The sequence below is a fragment of the Somniosus microcephalus genome, chromosome 16 (genome assembly GCF_052327205.1).
Source record: "Somniosus microcephalus isolate GS21.2 chromosome 16, FLI_Smic_1.0, whole genome shotgun sequence".
NCBI classification, from domain to species: Eukaryota; Metazoa; Chordata; class Chondrichthyes; order Squaliformes; family Somniosidae; genus Somniosus; species Somniosus microcephalus.
Window position 1 is genome coordinate 94,727,507 of NC_141002.1, and position 12,353 is coordinate 94,739,859.

The 12,353-nt window shown below is 45.2% G+C and overlaps 1 protein-coding gene across 1 annotated transcript in view; it reads right to left on the reverse strand.

The window, feature by feature from the left end:
- Window positions 1-9,493: 9,493 nt before the first annotated feature.
- Window positions 9,494-12,353, reverse strand: part of poc1b (POC1 centriolar protein B) — a 101,018-nt gene continuing 98,158 nt past the window's right edge. Inside the window, exon 11 of the mRNA XM_086009481.1 lies at window positions 9,494-9,640. Coding sequence (XP_085865607.1) covers window positions 9,509-9,640 — 132 coding nt within the window. The 3' untranslated portion in view covers window positions 9,494-9,508. The remainder of the gene's footprint in view (window positions 9,641-12,353) is intronic.

A 12,353-nucleotide genomic window follows, 5' to 3' on the forward strand; every position in this document is an offset into this window, starting at 1 on the left:
CCTGCCTCTGTCAGCCCACCCCGGATGTTATCCAAGTTCTGCTGCTTCATTATTGGAGGAGTTATGAATGAAGATGAACACCGTGAAATCGTCAGTGAACAGCCTGCCTCTTGACGTTATAACAGAAGGAAGATTATTGAAGAAACAGCTGAAAATGGGTGGGTTTGAGGATGCTTCCTTAAGGAGCCCATGCAGCCATGTTCTGGAGCGAGGATTGCTTTGCAATAACCTCAACTATCTTGCTTTGTAGCAGCTAAGACTCCAGCCACTGGACAGTTTTCCCCATGACTTCCATTGATCTCAGTTTTGCCAGAGCTCCTTGGTGCCGCACTCAGGAGAATGCTGCCTCGATGTTGAAGGCAAATACTCTCACCTCTCCTCTGGCGCTCAGCTTGTTTCCTTTGTCTGGATCAAAGCTGTGATGAGGTTTGATAGAACCCGAACTGAGCATCGGTGAGCAGGTGTTGCTTGATGGCACTATTGATGACTCCTTCCATCACTCTGCTGATGATTGGGAAGAGTCTGATAGGGCAGCCATTGGCTGGGTTAGGTATATCCTGTTTATTTGTTGATAGGACATACCTTGGCAATCCTCCACATTGTTGGGCAGATGCCAGGTTCATAGCTGTACTGGATCAGCTTGGCTAGGGGCCTCCAGGCCGAATGATGGTGATTCATCGTTTTTGGGGCTCCCTCATCTTGTTGCCTGCCTTGCTCAGATGCCCTGATCTGAGAGGGACTGGAAAGAGGGTCTAAGACATCCGGACACCTCTTAAAATGGGTGTGTCATTGGGGTTTAGAGAGGAAAATGAGGGAGGAGAGCTATTTTTGCTTCATCCCATCTCATGAACAGGACTACAACTTCTTGGACCATAACTGCTCTGACACCAACCCCCTCCCCCCTAATCCCACCTTGGAGGATCTCAGGAATTCCCTGGGCAACGCAAAGGGGGCAAAGACCTGGAGTTTATGGCTTGCCTGCCCTTTTTCTTCTGCTCTGCGCCTTGGAGTGAAGCATCTCCTGTACGCAAAAAACTGGCCGTACTGCTTTTTGTTTGCTGGTGTTGCTCATGGCAAATTGAGCCTTCTATAGGCAGGAGACTGTAGTCCTCAGATGGTAGGTCACACTCTCCTGGTTATGAAAACATCATTGCATTGTCCATCGATGAGAAAAGCAGATGGGCCATGAATTTCCCCAGGGGTCTCCTAATCTCCTGCTGTAACTGGGGGAGTTCAAAGCTAGGGGCCATAAATATAAGATAGTCACTGATAAATCCAATAAAGAATTCAGGAGAAACTTCAATACCCAGAGAGTGGTTAGAATGTGGAACTTTCTGCCACAGGGAGTGGTTGAGGTGCATTTAAGGGAAAGCAAGTTGTGAGGAGGACACGAGAGTCTGCAAAGGGATACAGATAGGTTAAGTGAGTGGGCAAGAATTTGGCAGGTGGAGTATAATGTGGGAAAATGTGAAGTTATCCACTTTGGTAGGAAGAATAGAAAAGAAAAATATTATTTAAATGGAGAAAGACTACAAAATGTTGTGATACAGAGGGATCTGGGGGCCCTTGTACATGAAGCACAAAAAGTTAACATGCAGGTGCAGCAAGTAATTAGGAAGGCAAATGGAATGTTGGCCTTTATTTCAAGGGGGATGGAGTATAAAAGTAGGGAAGTCTTGCTACAACTGTACAGGGCGTTGGTGAGGATGGAAGGGTTGTCTTATGAGGAAAGGTTGAGCAGGTTGGTCCTATACTCATTGGAGTTTAAAAGAATGAGAGGTGATCTTATTGAAACATATAAGATACTGAGGGGACTGGACAGGGTAGTTGCCAAGAGGATGTTTCCCCTCATGGGAGAATCTAGAATGAGGGGGCATTGTCTCAGAATAAGGGGTCGCCCATTTAAGACGGAGATGAGGAGGAATTTCTTCTCTCAGAGGGTCGTGAATCTTTGGAATTCTCTACCCCGGAGAGCTGTGGAGGCGGAGTCATTGAATATATTCAAGGCTGAGATAGACAGATTTTTGAGCAACAGGGGAGTCCAGGGTTATGGGGCGTGGGCAGGAAAGTGAAGTTGAGGCCAAAATCGGATCAGTCATGATCTCATTAAATGGCGGAGCAGGCTCGAGGGGCCGAATGGCCTGCTCCTGCTCCAATTTCTTATGTTTTTATGAAGCTAGATAAGCACATGAGGGAGAAAGGAGTAGAAGGATATGCAGATAGGGTGAGATGAAGTAAGGTGTGAGGAGGCTCGTGTGGAGCATAAACACCGGCATAGACCTGTTGGGCCAAATGGCTAGTTTCTGTGCTGTAAATTCTATGTAACTCTCGCTAATACATAGAATTATAGAATCATGGAATAGTACAGCACAGAAGGAGGCCATTCGGCCCATTGAGTCTGGGCCGGCTCTTTCGAAGAGCAATCCAGTCAGTCCCACTCCCCCGCTCTTTTCCCATATCTCTGCAATTTTTTCTCCTTCAAGTATTTATCCAATTCCCTTTTGAAGGCTACTATTGAATCTGTATCCACCGCTCTATCAGGCAGCGCATTCCAAATCCGAACCACTCGTTGCATAAAAAAGTTTTTCCTCATGTTGTCTCTGGGCCTTTTGCCAATCACCTTAAATCTGTGCCCTCTGGTTATCGACCTTTCAGCCATTGGAAACAGTTTCTCTTTATTTACGCTATCTAAACCCTTGATGATTTTAAACACCTCTATCAAATCTCCTCTTAGCCTTCTCTGCTCTAAGGAGAGCAACCTTTATTTTTGACACTCATCAGCTATAACGTGAAATAATGTCCACTTTGTTCATATAAGATGAAAGAGCTTTCGTTCGATCCAGGTTTGTTTCAGCGGGTCAAGCACCAATTACTCCCAGTTTCTCATCAGCATTAAAAAATGCCAGCACGTTGCCCTGTGGATTAACGCATCGTGTGGTACGGCAGTAAGTTGAGAAAGGTTCCAGGTTTAACACACTGCCTGTGCTGACATAGCCGACCTCCGCTGGATCAACATTGGCGACACTAAGTGATGTAAGAAAACTACTAGGCACTTGGTCTAAGCGTTAAACAAAGCTTTAATCAACTGTTTTACAACATGGAGGTCTAGTTGTGTCCTTCACTAGTTCCTGTTAAGAATGTCCTGCGCAAGCTGGGCCCGTGCCCGAGTATTTATACTCTCCCTGGACAGCGCCACCCGTAGGCCGCTCAGTATTATTTCATAAGTCTTTCTTTCATGAATGACTGATTCATGTCACTAAGCCTGGCCTCACTGTATCCAGGTTATGGAAGGAAATGTTTGCCATGGTTGCTCGTCTAGATTACCATTTCACGCCTCTCCCTGGAAAGGCACATGTGTTTGAGGTTGGGTGAGGACATGGGTATGTTTGACTGTGAAGGCCTCGCAGTTGACTAGCCTAAGGAATATAACTTCAGCCCGAGTCGTTACCTTCAGGAACGGGAGGTAAAGGAAGAAATTTAGAGTGGAGGGGGGGGGGAAGGATCCATTGTTGAAATAGGATCTATAAATTCGCTTACAAATTGCCTAGCTGCTTTACGGTATGGGGATCAAGCAGGAGAGTGGGATTAGACTAGAAGGTTTATGTGGAGAAGCACACACTAGTCCAGGCTCGATGGGCCGAATGGCCTGTTTCTGTAACATTCCATAGTTCTATGAAATGTCAAGGTGATTTTTAAGTAGGAATAATAAAAAGAACTTGTCGAGTGTATTGTGAACTGTAGCTTCTAACTTGAATCATAATTCTTAGCTTTCTTTGTGTTCATTGCATTTTTGCCTTCATTAGATTTTGCTCATCCCCATTTAATTTCTGAGAGGACGCCTCTTCTCATCCTATAGAAGTATATCATATTGCTGCAGACAGAGAGACACAGAGTTCTCAACAGTGACTCATCTTTTACAAGTGTTGCATTCATGTTGTACCTGTAGTTGCAGCTGGTATGCTGTTAGAGAATGTTGGCACTTTTATTCAATAGTTATGAGTCATTTGGACTATTCAGACTCGCAGAGATTATGTAAGATATATATATCAGCTCATCTGCTGCTGAAACCCTCATCCATGCCTTTCTTATCTCTAGGCTTGACTATTCCAATGCTCTCCTGGCCGACCTCCCGAAACTTGAGCTCAACCAAAACTCTGCTGCCTGTATCCCAACTCGCACCAAGTCCTGTTCATCCGTCACCCCTGTGCTTGCTGACCTACATTGACTCCCAGTCCGGCAACGCCTCAATTTAAAAACTCTCATCCTCGTTTTCAAATCCCTCCATGGCCTCGCCCCCCTCCCTATCTCTGTAACCTCCTCCAGCCCTACAACCCTCCGAGGTCTCTGCGCTTCTACCAATTCTGGCCTCTTGAGCATCCCCGATTTCCCTCGCTCCACCATCGGCGGCCGCGCCTTCAGCTGCCTGGGCCCTAAGCTGTGGAGTTCCCTCCCTAAACCTCTCCGCCTCTCTCTGTCCTCCTTTAAGATGCTCCTTAAAACCAAGCTCCCCTTGACCAAGCTTTTGGTCACCTGTCCTACTATCTCCTTGTGCGGCTTGATGTCAAATTTTGTTTGATAATGCACCTGTGAAGCACCTTGGGACGTTTGACTACTTCAAAGGTGCTATATAAATGCAAGTTGTTGTTGCTGTGCCTGGCTTGGGAAACCTGGTTGCTGGGCAGTGGCACCAGACTCCCTGAGGTGCAAACCTGCCTTTCTTCCATTCTCATGAACTCCTCTTGCACCCCTCCTACTGTATGATGGCTATCTGAAGGCCCAAGTTGAATGTCTCTGCTAAGGAGTGATACTGGGGATGAGGGGGCTAAACTTCCTCTTCAGTTACATTGATAATCCTGCCACTCGACGTCACTTGCGAGATTACCGGCTGCAAGTGATGCTGGGCAAGTTTATAGGTCTGGTCGAATATACATATTATTTAAAAGTGCAAATAATGGGATGACATTGTACGGTGTATGTCCCTTCATTTGCCTATGTTGGAAACAAGGAACATTGTTATGGGCCATGGGGCAGGGTTTGAAAGAAAGAAAGACTTGCATTTATATAGCGCCTTTCACGACCTGAGGACGTCCCAAAGTGCAATACGGCCAATTAAGCTCCTTTGAAATGTAGTCACTGTTGCAATGTAGGAAACGAGGCAGCCAATTTGCGCACAGCAAGGTCCCACAAACAGCAATGAGATAAATGACCAGATAATCTGTTTTTAGTGATGTTAGTTGAGGGATAAATATTGGGTCAAGAGACCAGGGAGAACTCAAAATAACAACAGAAAACATTGGAAAAACTCAGCAGGCCAGGCAACATCCATGGAGAGAGAAATAGAGTCAACGTTTCAGGTCGAAACCCTTCTACAGAACCAGGGAGAACTCACCTGCTCCTCTTCGAAATAGCGCCTTGGGATCTTTTTTTACAGTTCATCTGAAAGCCGAAAGTTCTCACTGGGTACAAAGAACCCTCTCCCTTCCCCAACATAAACCGTGTCCTGCCTAAGACTGAGATTGTGAAGGTGCTGGAAACAACTTCAGCATAGGTAGATAAAAGTGAATGAGGGGGTTGAATTAATGCGTTGGAGCAGCATTTGAGAAGCAGAGGACAGGCTCTGTTGATCAAAGACCTGGATAACCATTGTTGGAGAAATAACCTTAGAATATTTGGAATTCCTGAAAAGATGGAGGAGATACAGAATGAATGTTCCTTTATTCACAACTAATGCTTCTCGGAAGAGTTTTAGGTAAACTTTGATGGTGGGCGTCTTTTGTTTAAGCCAGTACAGGGTTACACATTTTCTTTCTAAACGCAGGAGGGTGTTCACCAACCTCTTGCCCATTGTACTTGGGACTTTCTCACAGAGACGATCCACAAAGCATAAAATCTGCGGGCATTCTGAATGCAATGATTCTATGAATATCTGCCAAGGAATTCTGTGAGAATTTCAAGGCCAACAGACATTTCCAAAAGGTTTATAGATCTGAATCCGTTCCTACGTCACTTTTGAGATGAGACCCGTTTAGCGTAGTCTACATGCATGAATTTTAGCTGTATTTTACTCTACATCAAGGATCTAGCCTTAGCTCCCTCCAATTTCTCATCTACATGCTGCCCCTTGGCGACATCATCCAAAAACACAGCGTCAGTTTCCGCATAGAAACATAAAAGAATAGGAGCAGGAATAGGCCATTCGGCCCCTCGAGCCCGCTCTGCCATTTAATGAGATCATGGCTGATCATCCAAATTCAGTACCCTGTCCCTGCTTTCTCCCCATATGCCTTTAACCTCAAGAAATATATCCAACTCCTTCTTGAATATATTTAATGAATTGGCCTCAACTGCCTTCTGTGGTAGAGAATTCCACAGGTTCACCACTCTCTGGGTGAAGAAATTCCTCCTCATCTCAGTCCTAAATGGCTTACCCCTTATCCTTAGACTGTGACTCCTGGTTCTGGACTCCCCCGCCATCGGGAACATCCTTCTTGCATCTAGCCTATCTAGTTCTGTTAGAATTTTATAAGTTTCAATGAGATCCCCTCTCATTCTTCTAAACTCTAGCGAATATAAGCCTAATCGACCCAATCTCTCCTCATACGTCATTCCTGCCATCCCAGGTATCAGCCTGGTGAATCTTCGCTGCACTCCCTCCATGGCAAGAACATCCTTCCTCAGATAAGGCGACCAAAACTGCACACAACAGCATGTATGCTGATGACACCCAGCTCTACCTCACCACTTCTCTCAACCCCTCCACGGTCTCTAAATTGTCAGACTGCTTGTCCGACATCCAGTTGTGGATGAGCAGAAATGTTCTCCAGTTAGATATTGGGAAGACCGAAGCCATTGTTTTCGGTCCCTGTCACAAACTCCGTTCCCTAGCCACTGACTCCATCCCTCTCCCTAACATCTGTCTGAGGCTGAACCACACTGTTCGCAAGCTTGGTGTCATATTTGACCCACATATCCACAGTATAACAAAGACTGCCTATTTCCACCTTCGTAACATCGCCCGTCTCCGCCCTTGCCTCAGCTCATCCGCTGCTGAAACCCTCATCCATGCCTTTGTTACCTCTAGACTTGACTATTCTAAAGCACTCCTGGCTGGCCTCCCACATTCCACCCTACATAAACTTGAGGTCATCCAAAACTCGGCTGCCCATGTCCTAACTCGCACCAAGTCCCGTTCACCCATCACCCCTGTGCTTGCTGACCTACATTGGCTCCCGGTTAAGCAACGCCTCAATTTCAAAATTTTCATCCATGTTTTCAAATCCCTCCATGGCCTCGCCCCTCCCTATCTCTGTAACTTCCTCCAGCCCCATAATCCCCCAAGATTTCTGCCCTCTTGAGTATCCCTGATTATAATCGCTCAACCATTGGTGGTCTGCCTTTTGTTGCCGAGGCTCTAAGCTCTGGAGTTCCCTCCCTGAACCTCTCCGCCTCTCTTTCCTCCTTTAAGACGCTGCTTAAAACCTACCTCTTTGTCCAAGCTTTTGGTCACCTGCCCTAATTTATCCTTATGTGGCTCGGTGTCAGATTTTTTGTCTTATAATACTCCTGTGAAGCGCCTTGGGACATTTTACTAAGTAAAAGGCGCTATATAAATGCAAGTTGTTGTTGTCATTGTACTACAGATGGAGTCTGGTTGAATCAAGGTGTTCTTATCCTCCTCAAATTCCGATTGGCTTGATTCCATAATCTGCCAGCTTGGCTCAGAGCTAGCAATCTTTCCTGTGAGACAGAAGGTTGTGGGTCCAAGTCCTCCAGAGACGCTCCAGGGAGGGAGTGTCTCTGGGGCACTTGGAGAGACACCGAGGGGGTGCTGCACCGTCGGAGGTGCCGTCTTTCGGATGAGACGCTAAACCGAGGCCCCATCTGCTCTCTCAGGTGGACGTAAAAGAGCCTGGTTTCCTGGGGCCAATATTTATCCCTCAACCAACATCACTAAAAAACAGATTATCTGGTCATCATCTCATAGCTGTTTGCAGGAGCTTGCTGTGCACAAATTGGCTGCTGTGTTTCTTACATTATAACAGTGACTACACTTCAGAAGTTCTTCATTGGCTGTAAAGTGTATTGGGTGTCCTGAGACCGTGAAAGGCGATTCATAAAAGCAAGGTTTTTCTTTCTTTCTTTATTCCAGGACTTGGGTACATAATCTGGGCTGATACTGAGGGAGTACTTTATAATTGGAGGTGTTGTCTTTCAGATGAGAAGGTAAACCAAAACCCAGTCTGCCTACTCAGGTGGACATAAAAGATCCTGTGGCACTATTCAAAGAACAGGAGTGTTCGCCTGGTGTCCTGGGCAACATTTATCCCTCAACCAAGGTCATTTATCTCACTGCTGATCGTGAAGCTTTGCAAATTGGCTGCTGTGTTTGTCTGCATCATAAAAGTAACTATGCTTCAAAAAGTAATTAATTGGCTGTAAAGCACTTTGGGACGTCCTAACGATGTAAAAGGCACTATATAAATGCAAGTTCTTTCTTTCTAACTGTACTGGTTTCACCTCAATGACAAAATTGTCCTTGCATCAATAATAAGCCCTTTAAAAATATCTGAGAAAATCCTGATTGGTGAATTCTTATTAGTAATGAGGTATCCCGCCTTGACCCCTGCGTTAAGATGATTTAATATGGAAATGTCTAATCCTAAAGATGTCTACAGTTGCCTAGCATAATCTCTTCAGAAAAATGCTGGATGACCTTGACCGTGGTCTGTCAGCCGTGGCTCAGTGGGCAGCACCCTCGCCTCCGAGTCAAAAGGTTGTGGGTTCAAGTCCCACTCCAGGGACTTGAGCACATAAAGCTAGGCTGACACTCCCAGTGCAGTGCTGAGGGAGTGCTGCACTGTCGGAGGTGCCGTCTTTCGGATGAGACGTTGAACCGAGGCCCCGTCTGCCCTCTCAGGTGAACATAAAAGATCCACGAAACTATTTCAAAAAAGAGCAGGGGAAGTTATCCCTGGTGTCCTGGGGCAATATTTATCCCTCAGTCAACATAACAAAAACAAATTATCTGGTCATTATCACATTGCTGTTTGTGGGAGCTTGCTGTGCACCAATTGGCTGCCGTGTTTCCTACATTACAACAGTGACCACACTCCAAAAGTACTTCATTGGCTGTAAAGTGCTTTGGGATGTCCGGTGGTTGTGAATAGGCACTATAGAAATGCAAGTCTTTCTTTTATGGTAACAATAAGTTGCCTCAGATTCCTAGTACTTCTCTCCTCATTCCCAAAGACCAGAGGAGAATCCAATTGATCTAGTTTTGAAGTAAACTTTTTGCTACAAAGGGCACAAAATTCTTTCAATGAAAAATGAGAGCATGCTTATTTATCTCCATAATTAATGATCCACTGACAAAACTGGTAACGTGTAGCTTTATATCCTGTTAGAGTACTCATTACCATCAGGTTTTATACTACCTTTAAGATCATAAACTTACAGCCAATAATATGCGAGCTAAGCTTTAGTGCTAATGAGTAGCAATAAGTTTTATTCATGGCTCCCCAGCTAGCTGGTGTCTGGCCGCTGGCTCAGAATGCCACATGAAGTAATTGGGCTTGCAGACGGCACAGTTTAAGATGTGGTAGAAGTCCACGTCTTGGCTGCAGACTTGGCTTTCGGCCACCTGAAATAAATTTACCCAAAGCTCTATTAACATCAACGTAAATGTAGGGACTCTTTGAAAGACGCTGCTAATGCTGGGCATAACACAAATTTTAATTTTTATATATACATCAGTGAAAAACATGGTTAGTGTATATATTGTTGTGGGTGTTTCGGTTTCCTTTGGTGATTTGCAATAAATTCAACAGTTGATCTGATGGACTTTACTCTCCATATTGAAATGCGGTTGAGCTATGTGCACGTTACATTGCTGATGTAGTTCACCAAAATGATACCGGGGCTAAAAGGGTTAAATTATGAGGACAGGTCGCACATACTAGGCTTGTATTCCCTTAAGTATAGAAGATTAAGGGGTGATCTAATTGGGATGTTTAAGGTGATTAAAGGATTTGATGGGGTAAATAGAGAAAAACTATTTCCTCTGGTGCGGGAGTCCAGAACAAGGAGGCATGAACTTAAAATTAGCGCCAGGCCATTCAGGGGTGATGTCAGGAAGCACTTCTTCACACAAAGGGTAGTGGAAATCTGGAACTCTCTCCCCCCCAAAAAGCTGTTGAGGCTGGGGGGTCAATTAAAAATGTCTAAACTAAGATTGACAGATTTCTGTTAGGTAAGGTTATTAAGGGTTACGGAACCAAGCTGGGTAGATGGAGTTAAGATACAGATTAGCCACGATCTAATTGAATGGCGTAACAGGCTCGAGGGGCTGAATGGCCTCCTCCTGCTCCTATATTCTTAAATAAAACTTATATGGACAAGAGAAACTGTTCTATTTTGGTGCATTAAGCTGCATGACAGTATAATTATTTATTTGGATATATAGTTCTGTCCAAACTATGAATAGCTTTGCAGAAGCTCTATGAAGTTGGAGAGGCAGACTGCCAAAAAAAAAAGCTTTGCTTGATTGACATTGAGTGTCTGAAGTGCATGGGGAAAGAACAGAATAGAAAGAGACATCCCATCTGCTGCACCAAATATTTCAGAAGACTGGGGTCATGGCTGGTTTGTGGAAGATGGTAAGCATAAAACAAAAGAAGCATTGTTCTGGCGTAGAACTACTGAGGCATCAAAGCAATAAAATACAGGTGGAATAAAGGTTTACTTCTAAATAAGAACATAAGAAATAGGAGCAGTAGGCCATTTGGCCCTTCGCGCCAGCTCCGCCATTCAATGAGATCATGGCTGATCTTCTGCCTCAACTCCATTCACTGGCCCTATCGCCATATCCCTTGATGCCCTTACTAGTCAGAAATCTATCGACTTCTGTTTTGAATAAACTCAATGACTGAGCCTCCACTGCCCTCTGGGGTAGAGAATTCCAAAGATTCACCACCCTCTGTGAAGAAATTTCTTCTCATCTCAGTCCTGAATGGCCTACCCTTTATCCTGAGGCTGTGGCCCCTGGTTCTAGACTCCCCAGCCAAGGGAAACATTCTCCCAGCATCCACCCTATCAAGCCCTATAATAATTTTGTATGCTTCAATGAGATCCCCTCATTCTTCTGAATTCAAGAGAATACAGGCCTAGTTTACTCAATCTCTTCTCATACGACAGTCCCGCCACCCCAGGAATCAATCTCGTGAATTTTCGTTGCACTCCCTCTATGGCAAGTATATCCTTCCTTAGGTAAGGAGACCAAAATTGTACACAGTACTCCAGGTGTGGTCTCACCAAAGCCCTATATAATTGGAGTAAGACTTCTTTACTCCTTTACCTGCACAAGAAAATGTTGTACTGTACCCCAACGCTGTTTATTTTGCACAGTAAGAGAGTGGGGGTGAAATTGGTCTTCGGGTATAGCGCAAAATGGGCGATGGCGGATCGGCAGCCCATTTGACAATGGGCCCGATTTTCTTTTCCAGTAGAGTGTGAAATAGGATGCCGATTCGCGACAGCCGCAGACCAATTTAATCTCAACTGTACTACACAAGTAAAAAAAACTTGCATTTATATAGCGCCTTTCACGACCACCAGACAGCCCAAAGCGCTTTACAGCCAATGAAGTACTTTTTTGAAGTGTATTCACTGTTGTAATGTAGGAAACGCGGCAGCCAATTTGTGCACAGCAAGCTCCCAGAATCGGCAATGTGATAATGACCGGATAACCTGTTTTTGTGATGTTGATTGAGGGATAAACATTGGCCAGGACACCGGGGAGAACTCCCCTGCTCCTCTTCGATATATTGCCCGTGGGATCTTTTACGTCCACTTGAGAGAGCAGACGGTTTAACGTCTCATCTGAAAGACGGCACCTCAGTCCGTGCAGCACTCCCTCAGCACCGCGCTGGAGTGTCAGCCTAGATTTTTGTGCTCAAGTCCCTGGAGTGGGGCGTGAACCCACAACCTTCTGACTTAGAAGGCAAGAGTGCTACCCACTGAGCCACAGCTGACAAGTAACCAAATCGCAGATATCTTCCACAATTACCCTGGTCCGACAGGTCAACCCCTAACATGGAACAGACCGTTCGGCCCAACCAGCCCGTGTTGGTGTTTATCCTCCACTCGAGCAGTAGCCCTTAATGCCATGTGCCTGCCTTGTTCCAATGTCTCTTTAGCTCCCTTTCTTTCAACCAGCTATCTAACCTAACACATGCACGTCTTGTTTTGAGAATTCCATTCCACTGTTGGATTCCATGGTTGAGAGCTGTATCTCACGTTCTGGTAGAAGTTTTGGGGCGTTCTTTTTGCTGAATATAATGGAGAAGTTTTGTGTT